Here is an 11,860-nt window from a genome sequence, read left to right as displayed (position 1 = left end):
ACAGGGTCTCACTATGTAGATTGGACTCACAGTGATTCTCCTGTTTTCAGCCTCCCGAGCGCTGGGATTACAGGCCAGGCTGCTGTGCTCTGCCTAGGCAGGCTCTGTAGTCCACTGGGCTACCTGGCCAGCCCTGCCTAAGTACCTTTTAAATGAAGTCTGGCTTCCTTCACGTAGGCTTCTGAGATTCTGTGCGTGTGGCTGTGTGGATCAGGCACTTATTCCCTTTTGACTGGTGCACAGTATTCTGCTACGTAGTTATACCACTATTTTCCACCCACTGAGGGCCGGCTGGATCATTTCCAGTGGGAACTATAGATGCGGCCCTGCACAGCCATGTAGAAAGCTGTGTAGAGACGTGTTTTCCTTTCTCTTGGACAAATGTTTAGGAGTGGAGTGGGTATAAACTTAGAGTTTTAAGAAACTGCCTGTTACGGTTGACAGATTATGCCAACTTGAGGAGTCTCGAAACTTCGCTCAGTAACTCAGCAGCTCTGTATCCTGGGTGTAGGGCACCTGCCCTTACTGCTCCAGGATGCTGTGCATTGTGTCAACTTGAGAAGTTTAAAAAAGTTTAACTGGGGGACTTAGCAGAGGGCCAGGGTCCTCCTTTTGTAAACGTCCTCAGCTTGTGTAAGACGGTGCGAAGGCTCCAACGGCCCCGGGGGTGGCCGTCTACCCACAGTGTAAGGGAGGAGAGGGCTTGCCCTCCCGCTGTGCTCTTACCGTTTTGCTGTCTCCCACCTCTCCGGCTGTGGCCGACTTGAGCTGTTGCCCCTCACCACGCCACCCTGCCTTGGAGCCAGCTGATTAAGCACTGAAACCTTCACAGACTATGAGCTAAATAAACCTTTCCTTCCTTAATTTTGGGTGTGTCGGGTATTTTTGTCTCAGCAACGAGAGAAAGTAGCTAAGACACAGCCAGACTTTCCAGCGATATCATTTCCCATCGCCAGCAGCAGTGCATGAGAGTGCTCACTGTTCCACACCCTTTTGGACGAGGGTTTGCTCCCTCCGTGCCTTGGTTTTTTTTTTTTTTTTATGATGATGGCCTGCACTCATCTTTGGAATGGGGAGCAGCACCCCAAGTATCTCCCAAGCCTTTGTACCCACTGCCTGTGCTTACTGCCCCATAATCGCATGGACAAACCAATATGGCCACAGCCTTGGAGAATGACCAGTGTTCCCTGTGACAGTTGAGCTCTGTGTGAGTCCTTCCATCCCACTCCCTAACTTTCCTCTGACTGGCACTGCTTCTGGTTTCTCTGCTGTCTGCCTCCACCAATCGCCCCTCACATGTACACCAACTTTTAGGCCCCACAAAGACCGCTCCTGGATCCCCAATCTGTGCTTCAGAACAAGGCCTTCAAAGGGTGCTGACCTTTGAGATCCACTAACGTGGAACAGAATTTGGAGCCACTTGCTTCCCCAGCTTGTGCCTGGAGGGTCCCCACCACCGCCCTCGTAGGGCTTTGACCATTTCATCTAACACCCAGGACACTTCAGTGACAGGGTGGCGTGTGGAGGATTGTGATGTTTGGCAAGCAAGGTATTCTTCATTTTATTTTATCAGCTTAAAACAGATCCTCCCCACTGGGCTCCAGGTCCACAGGCCACAGCCATGAGCCCCTGCTGGTGGCCTGGAGCACTCCATGGACCAGGGTCAGATTCACCAGGGAATGTCACAGACAGGAAGTCACTTTAGGATCAAAGACGAGTCGCCCTCGTACAAATCTCAGGGGCTCCAGGAGACGTGACCCTGGGTGAATGGGTGGCCTCCTGCTGATGTGGTGGCCGAGCCCCCGTGGTATAACTCGGCTACAGAACGGAAGTGGCTGTCAGCTGTCTGGTAGCTACAGGCCGGTGTGGTCTGTGCTGTTATATTTAAAAGGTCAAAGTCTTCTCTTTGTTAGATGTTTCTAAACATAATTTTGCATCTACTGCCAGTAGTCTTTCTATGATCCCATGGCCTTCATGACAAAGCGTACACGCAGAAACCCTGGGAGGCTCACGGCTTGATGCATGCGTGGCCCGGCTGTGGCGAGCAGCCAGCGTCTTCCAGGTCCTGCGTGAATTCAGGCCCCTCCCCTTTGATCTCCGCAGCCCCCGCTAGCCAGCTTTGCATGAAAGCGAGCCTGAAAAAGTCCCTTCGCACCAACGCGCTGCTTCTCATTCAGAACATGGCCAAATTGGTTTGCTTAAAGCACATATTTAGTTCATGGATTTTGCTCGGTAGCTTTGGGAAGCCCAGCGTACTTGGACAGCTTCTGCGGTATTTGCTACCTGGGTTCGCATCCCAAGTCTGCCCCTTTTCTAGTTGAGTAATCTCAGACACAGTTCTGAGCCTCAGTTTCCTCTCAGAGCAGTGAGACCACTCCCACCCACACCTCGGGCCTGAAAACACTCAGCTTTTCGGGGAGCCTGGCCCTCATGGATGCTCCTCCGGCCCTGGTCTTCCTGTTGCCCATTTTACACACAAAGGTAATAACAGGCAGCACAAACCATGTGCAGAGACCAAAGTCAGGGTTTATTCATCCCACCGTTGATGCGGGTGCTAGAGTTGAGTGGACCGGTCCTGGCTGGCTGTCACCGTGTCCTGTGTGGGTTCCCTGACAGTGGGCTGAGGCTGGCTCTGGCCACACCAAGAGAACAGGTCGCAAAGGTGTCTCCGAAATGCCCGGTCAAGCCACACGAACAGAAGGAGGTTGACCCAGCAGTGGGACGTGGCGATGATCTTGGTGACCTGAACGCTCACGTCTAGTTTGCTGCGGCTCTCACAGCCATGCAGGGAGAAGCACTCTTTGAAAGCAGACAGGAACAGTGCGACATTGTAGGGCGCCCACATCAAAAGGAAGACGGCCACGACACCACAGACCAACCTGAACCGCTCCGGCTGCTCCTGCCCACTCCTGGTCTGCAGGAGGCAGCCACACAGGAGACAGAACAGTGGACACACCAGCACCACGATGTTCATCTTCAGAGTCACTATGCGCTTCCAGAAGGTCTCCTCCGCTGGCAGGAAGTGAGGACTGCTGAAGGAGCACCTGGAATTCTGGTCTTCTGGTGGCGGTTTATAAAACACGAACTCAGGCAAAGTGACCAGAAAGGCCACCAGACATGTCAGCAGTGCGGCAATGACACCGTTGGTCACTGTCCTGAAGGCTGAGGCCAGCCTTCTTATCTGGGATGCATGCGCAGTTAGGAGCATGTTGAACAGGGCCTCCCCATGCAGCCCGAAGGAGTGCAGCGTGGCCAGAACTCTGCACTCCGGGCCGCCAAGGCCTCCCCTGTGCACGCCCGCTGGAGCCCAGAATGGCAAGGGGAGCAGGAAGCACAGATTAGAAAATGCCACGCCGAGGAAAAAGATATTTTCCACATGCTTGAGTCCTTTGTACTTGATCAGGATGAACAGAAGCAAGCTGTTGGCCAGGAGGCCGGCCGTGAACAGGCCGGCACAGACCTGGCCCACCTGCCGCGCCGACAGGACCGCGGAGGCAGCCTGGTCACAGGTGTCCACCTCCTCGCCGCTCAGGTCCCCATCTATGAGGACGTCGTACTCGTCCTCAGGCACCGCCGTGTAATTCGCCATCTGCCGGCTGACCTGTGGAGGAACGAGAGGCTCTTTGCTGCCCGACAGCTACCTCAGAACAGAGGAGAGAGCAGGAAGGCGTGGTCCCCAGCACCGGCCGTGCTCACGCCTCTCGGCGAAATCACCCTGAAGCTTCCTTTCAAGCCAGAGCCCTCCATGTCTCCCAAGAGGAAGTAAACATTTCTTTAACACTTTAAAGTGTTTCTTTAAGTAAACACTCCCAGGTCTGTCCCCAGAGCAGGACTTAGGTGTGAGGGGACCACTGTGGGAGGTATGACACTCATCGCTTACGTTCTTTTTGGTAGAGAAACAAGACTGGCATACTGGAAAACAGCAGTAAGAAACAGTTAAAGAGAACAAAATGCATCTTAATCGCGAGACAGAGGCGCAGGTTTAACTTCTGTCCATTCAGAAAGCTCGCTCACCCGTGAGAAGGCGTCTCTCGGCTGGCAGGCTGAGATGGTTTCCTCTCCAAGGACAAGCAAATGTTTACAAAAGTGAAACCATGCTGGGCACAGACTGGGACAGCGCTGGGGACACACAGAGGACTCACCGCTTGCCGGAGTTCCGGGGAGTGGGGAGGGTGCCGCCTCTCTGTCGTCCATAGGGGGGCTGTGGGAAGGCTTGGGGGCTGCTTCCTTCTGCACAGACCCGTCTTGACCCCAGGGGCGGGGGCAAGGGAAGCCTCAGCTCAGCTCCGGGCGCCTCTGCCCTCCAGCCACAGATGAGGTTGGCGGCTGGAAGAAAGCAACTTGAAGGTCCGGGACCTCTGCAGCCTTCTCGGCCTTTGGAGAGAGTGGGAAGTTGTTTCCCTTCCCCTCCCCACACCCCGCCTTTGATTTGCATGGGCCTGCAGACAGCTGTCCCTGTGCCCGCCAGATAAGGGGGCTGAGTAAGCACCTGCGGGGACAGATAGGAGGGGCGTGACCCAGGGCCTGGGACCACAGCCCCTCGCAGAGTAGGTGGCAGCTACCAGGGGAGAGAAACATCCGTGGTCAACACAAGTTCACACCGTGGTCCTGACGCTTGATGCAGCCGGTCACACACACCCAAGTGTGTGCAAGGAGACTATGGTGGTGGTGGCGAGTGGCTCATTTGCATTGTCCTTGTGAGCCCTGTGGGTGGGCTGGCAGAGGCATGGCCCCAAGAGAGAATGTGGGGAGAAGAAGCTGAGGGACAGGTGCCCAGGGGAGGAGACTGAGGCTGTGGGGACAGGGACAGGCTGGAGAAGGCCATCCTGGATGGTGACACTTGGAGGCACGGGGGTTGCCACCAGCAGGCAGAGTGGCTGGAGCTGGGATGCAGGGAAGTGGATTTGCTCTACTTGAAGAGGAGAAAGACCCTGTGAGGACAGGAAGATGACAGCAAGTGGGGGCTGTCCCAAGTGGGTAACTCCACCCTGAGGTGGAGTGGGGAAAGGAAACGGAAAAGACCCTGGGAAAAGACTGGGCTGGGGCTTGGGAGGGCGTTGGAGGGGGAGCTTGGAAGAGGATGAGAAGAGGGACTTGAAAGACTTGAAAGAATGTGCATGAACTAGGGTCAAGGACTGCTGGCAGCGGTCGCTGCCTCCTCTGGGGACCCGTTCTATCTCTTGGCCGAGTGTGGGCATCTCTGGCTCAGGGATGTTCTCTGCTGGGCCAGTTGTGCCCGAGGTGGCAGTGTACCCAGAAAGTGTCCCTGTCCTCACAGACGCAGACTGCAAGAAACCATTAAGAGAAAAAGAAGATCGGAAGGGCCTAGACAGATGCAGGGCTGAGTGATAAACCCCACAGGCCTGAGCAAGGAACAAGAGCAGACTCAGCTGCTGCCAGTGGGACCAGGCCCACCCTCTTCTCAGGAGGTGCTTGCCTCTGCTAGAGTTGGACTCAGAGTGGCTCTGGTGGTCACAGGGCCCTGGGAGGCGCTGTGGTTGGGGTGGTGACCCCCTGGGGCAGCAGCATTTCCTCTTCCTGGGGTCTCTCCCTCCTGTTGCTGGGGAACTGGGGTCACCGAGGACACTGGGAGCCAGCAGGGTGGCTCTTAGTCAGTCAGCCCAGGACAGGAAAGCAAAGTTGCGTCAGACTTGGCAACACAAGCGAGGCCCGAGTACACGGGTGGCTCTTTAGTTGGGTACTTGGAGGGGAAAAGCAGCAGCAGGTGTCGCACGTGCTTTGTGTCACAGAATCAGGCTGTTTGGGAAAATTTGAAAAAATTTCCCCAGGAAAACATTTTCCAGTAAACTCAGGATCACCCTGCTCTCTGATTAGCACAGCCTCCACTTTCAGTATTGTTGTTGTGGCTGAGTTCCCAGAGTGCTGCCTAGTCATGCCCATACTGTGGGACTCTGGAAACCTCTCCCCTGGTGGGAAGGAAAGCTTAGGACCCCAAAGCTGGGGCCAGAGAGAAGGTCAGTTTCCATCCCAGTTCCTGAGCCCAGAGAGGGCCGTCTGCGGGTCAGCTTTCCAGCGCTGTGGCACAGTACCTTTCGGAAGAGGAGAGGGTGATTTTGGCTCCTGGCTTTCAAGGTTTCAGGCTGTGGTCCAAGGGACACATGTCATGGCGTGACAGCCCTCCCTGGGCCTTTTCCACCTGAAAAGCTCTCAGTTTATACTCATGTTGTCCTGTATAGGTGGATCATCCATTCACTCAACAAACACTTGTAGAGGGCCCGGCACATGCCCAGTGAACAGTGGGGGCAAAAACGCCCACCCATGGGGAGCTCCCCTTCAGCAGACAGTGATGAAATATGCAAGTCAGTTATGGCTGGTAGGAAAGAAGGGCTCTGGGGAAAGTGGGGTGGGAGCCAGAGGGAGCCCTGCCGAGATAGTGGGGCTGAGCGGCCACGGGCTCCATCCAGCCACCAGTGTTCCTTCTGTTGCTAAGCTCTTTCTTCAGGGACATGGGGGACACTCACTGGTGGTGATTTCAATAGTCAGGGCAGGGAAGACACAGAGTACCTTTCACGTCCTGCTGACCTTCAACCAAAAAAAAGCAGAGGCCACGGCCTCGGTATCCATGGCTGTCCAGCTCACAGGGGGCCACAGTGGTCTCTCTGTGGCCCTCAGGCTGGAGGCGCACACGTAGCCCCTTTGCCATCCAGGACAGTAGGCAGGGGAAGGCCACGTGAGAGGCAGGGCCTTTTCCTGCTGGCTCCGGGTTTTGAGGTTTTGTTTTCTCCTTTGGGCTGATTTGCCAGTTCTATGTGGAGAGCCAGTAGTGTGGGCTTTCCAGTGGTGATTGGAGATGCCGTGGTCCATGATACGAACACAGGTTCTAGCTCACTGTCCACGTGTAGGGAGCGAGGTCCAGGGTGATGGCCCCGGGGACCTTGAAGAAAAGGTGCCCAGAGGGAACTCACTGGGGGAACTGCCCATGGCAGGGTGACATGTTTCTCAGGGGTCACAATTAGTTCCCAAGAGAGGGGATCACTCCTCCCACCACAATGCCATGGTCACGCTGGCACCGGGCCCTCAAACCTCTAAAACGATGAGCTCATGTACGTTTCTTTATGAAATGTGCAGCCCCAAGCATTGTGTCACAGCGACGGAAAGCTGTCAGGTATACCACAGCACGTAGCGTCCTGCTGAGTGGTGCTGTCACCTGGAGGGCTGTTGGCTGAAAGCAGCCTCTGGGCAGAGCACTGCTGGGCGTCTCCCTGCTTCCTCTCTTGCCCCCCACCTGCAGCCCCTCAGCACACTTCATGACCACACTGCTGCTCGCGGCTACTGTGCCCTCTCCCACAGGTCTGGGTGCACCTCGGGAGGGAGGGCAGCTTCCGGGTGGGCTCCCTCCAGGGGCACACAGCTGAGGGTCCTCCCTGTTCCCTCCTCCTGCCATTTCTGTCTTCCTTAGAGTTCTCTTCACTGCCTTTGGTAGTTTATCCACCTTTGCCTGTGATTTTTAAGATATCTAATGTCAACTATTCAACTTACTAGCGTGGCTTCTGTCTCTTGACCGAATGCTGATCGGCACAGACACTACATTCAGTTCAGTGGCAGGATGGCGAATGCCATTTTCAGAGATCTAGCCTGAGATGAAGAAATGGAGCCCTGCCCTGCTGTAAAGAAGGGTGAACTGGAGTCACCTGTAGGAAAATGGAAGCACAATTTGTTTTGTTTTGAGTCAAGGTCTTGCTATGTAGTGCAGGCGGGCCTTGAACTTGACTATGGAGCCAGGCTGGCCTTGAACTCACGCAATGCTCCAGCCTCCCGAGAGCTGGGTTTCAGGCGTGCGGCACGTGCCTGGCTGCACTCTGAGCCCATCATGCTAAGTGAAATGAAAGCGATACATGAGCTCAAACATCACGTGGTTCTCTTGTACACGAAACCCCAAATATAAAGAGCAAACCAAATGGTAAGTGGAAATAGGGAGCTTGCTCTTTTGCAAAAGGGAAGGGACCAAGAGAGGAGGGAGAAGAGAGGAGAGGGGTCAGGATGAAAAGAGAACTGAGGTGTGCTGTGCACAGGGGCCGGCACCCACGAGAGGCGCAGTCGCCGTGTGCTGCTAACGTGCGCTAATAAAACATTATCACTGAAAAAGAGATGGGCATCAGATTGTTTAAAATCATGATGCCTTGACCCATGCCTCACAACGGCTTCTTCAAATATCAGTTCTTTCAGATTGCCTCTGTTAGCTGTCTGTCTTTATCTATCTATCTATCTGTCTGTCTGTCTGTCTGTCTGTCTGTCTGTCTGTCTGTCTGTCTATCTATCTATCTATCTACCTATCTATCTATCATCTGTCTACCTATCCTATCAATTTTTATTAGTAACTGTGACAGTACAGGAAATTTAGGAATCTGTGATACTCATCTCCGTGAGTAACAGTCATTATAATTTTAAAAATAGCACTGCTTCTGAATGAAAATGTGCATAATTTTAGAAGACACTTACATATGGGTTGTTGAGCGCTGGGTTGAAGGAGCAAATCTCCAGATGTTGTGACCTGGGGGGTCTTAAGAATTGCCTGCCAGCCCCAGCTTTCCCCACACTTCTCCCTGGCCTGGGCCTGGAGCCCCACCCTCCCGCCTCAGACCCTGAGCAGCCGCGACTCCTGGGAGGGAGGCGATGCTTCTGAAACACAAATCATGGACAATACCCGGGAAGACCAGAGTCTGGATGTACCTCCAGCAAGAGGGGCTGTCTGCAGTCCGGAAGCAGCTCTCTCTGTGCCCCCACTTCATCCTGCAGTGTGTGGGACATGTTGTAAGGGAGGACATTTATGGCTGTGTGCTACAACAGCCAGGCTGGAAATCTTTACTGTGGGAATCTCCCAGCGCACTGACTGTGCCAGCAGGCACCGCTGTCCTCCCTGACTAAGAGAGGGGTGTAGGCGTCCCAGAAGGGGCCCAGAACCCCCTTCTTCCTTTGCTTTATTCATTTTTAGCTGACAACAATTGTGTGTTGTTATTAGAGGAACAGTCAATCAAACAAACACAGCCATCACTTCACAAATTCATTTGTGTGTGTGTGTCAGAGATGCTAAAAATCTATTTTTGCAGCACTTATTATTACTATTATTATTTTATGTTTTTGAGACAGGGTTTTGCTGTGCAGCTCAGACTGGGCTTGAGCTCATTTTGTAGCCCAGGCTGGTCTCGAGCTTGCAGCGGTCCTCCTGCCTCAGCCTCCCGAGTGCTGGGATCACGGGTGGGACCGCATGTCTGGCCGGTGCAGTGGCCCCTCACTTAGGGTGGAGGTTACGATCCAGACACCCCTGCGATGAGTGAAAATCAGCATAGTAATGATGTTATATTTATTTCAGTATTTATATATATTTTTAAGGGTTTCTAAACCTTTCCCACACTCTTATAAGTCTTTCCCACACTTTTATTTTGTTTTGTTTTGTTTGTTTTTGTGGAACCGGGGATTGAACTCAGGCTCTTGCACTTGCTAGGCAAGCGATTATTCAACTGAGCCATCTCCCCGGCCTCCCACACTTTTAAAAACACTTCTAATGTTCGTAACCAATTTCTAATCTTGTAAATCGGTGTAATTTTCTCTTTCGAGGAACCAGGAATTGAACTTAGGCCCTTGCACTTTCCAGGGAAGCACTTATTCCACTGAGCCATCTCCCTGGCCCATATAACCAGTGTAATTTTAACAACACATGTATATTGTATGGTACTGCAAAATCCTGTGATATAGCAAAAAATCTGAGATAAATAATTGAGATTAATATTTTTTGAAAACCCGCGAATGCCGAGTCACAAAATAGTGAGGAAACATCTTATATGTTATTTTAACTATGGTCACCAAGCAGTGCACCAGACCACCAACACCTGCGCCCGCAGTCGGGGCGTCTCCTCCTCCAATCTGCATCTTCTTTCTCCATTTGTCCCTTGGTCAGCCTCCAGCAATCTCCTTGCTGCTCTGAAATTGGGGTCACAGCGTTTGCCTTCCTGTACGTGAGTTTCCTCTTACACTTAGGACTTAGTATATCAGCACCTCCTTCTTTTCCGGGTGGTATCCTTTTCCATGGTGGCTATGTGCCACATTTTCTTTCCTTAATGGAAACTAGATTGCTTTACAGCTTGACTATCATAAACAACGCAAAAACAAACACAGGAGTGCAGGTATCTCTTGGCTGCAGTCATTTGAAGTGAGAGATTTCTGGATTACAGGCTAATTCTAGCTTTAGTGTTTAAGGAACCACTATACTATTTTCTAAAATGGTTGCATTAAGTAACATTGTGTGTGTGTGTGTGTGTGTGTGTGTGTGCACGTGCGCGTGTGTGCATGGTGCTGGGGATTGGTCACAGGGAGTCGGCATGCTAGGCAAGGACCTCATCACTGCGCTGTATCCCCAGGCCTCTAGCTTACATCCTTACCCACAATCCACAAGGCTTCTCTTTTCTCCGCATCCTTGCCAATCGTTGTTATCATTTGTGTTTATTTTAAAAAATAGAGGCAATTCTACATTTATTGGCCTTCTGTAAACACATAAGGGTAATCAAAACAATGCGAACAAATGTCTTGTAAATATTCCCAGGACAAATCACTTCATCTGCTGCCTTTTTGGTATAGTGTCACAATTGCTGCTGTCTCACTTCACTGCTGTCTTAAGTCATTGATCATTTCTAGTTGGAGACCCTTTGTAGCAGATTAGTATTATCTCCTGTCAGCGTGATCCAACCCAGTTGTTTTCTTGACTTTGTGTTAATATATATCTATATTTTATGTATTTGGTACAGGATCTCGCTACATAGCTTGGACTCAAAGTGATCCTATTTTTGGCCTCCCCAGCACTGGGATTACAGGAATATGCCACCACGCCTGGTCTTGGGGGCCAGCTCAGCACACACGAGGGCAGGGCCAGCGTGGCATGTGGTGCCAGAGATCGAACCCTGGTCCTAAGCAGGTGCTTAGTCTGCTGAACTATCTCTCTGGCCCCTTGACTTTGTTTTAGAGTGGATTTCTTCTGTCTCATCTAGTACCAGGTTCATGCACCCATCGAGGCCAACGTACAGCCCTCTCCGCACTTTCGCTTGCTCGTACAGTGCCCCCCGGGTCTGGGATCTAGTCTGCAGGTATCTGAAGACGAGGTCAGTAGGCTGCGCCACCACCTTCTGTACTTTCTGGCCCTGACCCTGGTACGCCACAGCCGAACCTGACAAAGACCACACCAACGACCGTCTCCCTTTTGTCCTTTGATGTTGTCCCACAGGTATGAGCTGACAGCTTACTGTAGGCTTACCCTGCACTTCCTACATTTGCATGTACCTTTTGGTCTCATAGTATTAACTTGGAAGTATTCCCTGCTCTTCAACTTTTTGGGAAGACTTTGAGAATTTTCTTTTTCATTTATGTATTTGATACAGCTCACTACGCGGCTTGGACTTGTAGTGGTCCTCCTGTTTTCAGCCTCCCCAGTTCTGGAGTTACAGGCATGCACCACCACGCCCGGACTCGTTTGCTGGCTCAGCGCACCCTGGAGGCAGGGCTGGTGCATGGCATGTGGCACTGGGATCAAGCCCTGGTCCCTGTGCTTGCCAAAGCAGGTGCTTAACCCGCCGAGCTGTCTCACTGGCCCTAAGGAGGACTGATTTTAATTATTCTATAAATGTTTGGCAGAATATGGGACTGAGGCCTTCAGGTCTGGGACTATCTTTGATGACAGACTACTACTATTGAGTCAATGTTCTGTTTTGTGTTGTTCTACTCAGATGTTTCTTTTTCTTTCTGATTCAATCTTGCGTGTTTCTAGGAATTTACCCATTTCTCCGAGGTTACACAATTTCTTGCTGTGTAGCTGTTGGTGGCAGCCTCGTGTATTCTGAGGCACCCGCAGCAG

The 11,860-nt window shown here is 52.2% G+C and overlaps 1 protein-coding gene across 3 annotated transcripts; it reads right to left on the bottom strand.

The window, feature by feature from the left end:
• Positions 1-1,554: 1,554 nt before the first annotated feature.
• On the bottom strand, positions 1,555-4,521 carry Ccrl2 (C-C motif chemokine receptor like 2). Of its 3 annotated transcripts, XM_023700616.1 has the most exons (3): positions 4,490-4,521; positions 4,015-4,326; positions 1,555-3,601 (listed from the first exon to the last, which is right to left on the bottom strand). In XM_023700616.1, exons 2-3 carry the CDS (start codon positions 4,192-4,194, stop codon positions 2,555-2,557), a joined length of 1,227 nt encoding a protein of 408 aa, XP_023556384.1. In that variant the 5' UTR covers positions 4,195-4,326; positions 4,490-4,521; the 3' UTR covers positions 1,555-2,554. The 3 variants fall into 3 exon arrangements, with proteins under 3 accessions (XP_023556384.1, XP_023556383.1, XP_004640829.1); XM_023700615.1 differs by lacking the exon at positions 4,490-4,521 and having other exon boundaries at positions 4,015-4,372; XM_004640772.2 differs by lacking the exon at positions 4,490-4,521 and having other exon boundaries at positions 4,143-4,372.
• Positions 4,522-11,860: the final 7,339 nt, after the last annotated feature.

Source organism: Octodon degus, unplaced genomic scaffold, assembly GCF_000260255.1.
Source record: "Octodon degus isolate 3935 unplaced genomic scaffold, OctDeg1.0 scaffold00126, whole genome shotgun sequence".
Taxonomy (NCBI): Eukaryota; Metazoa; Chordata; class Mammalia; order Rodentia; family Octodontidae; genus Octodon; species Octodon degus.
This window is presented reverse-complemented; position numbering and strand designations above follow the sequence as displayed.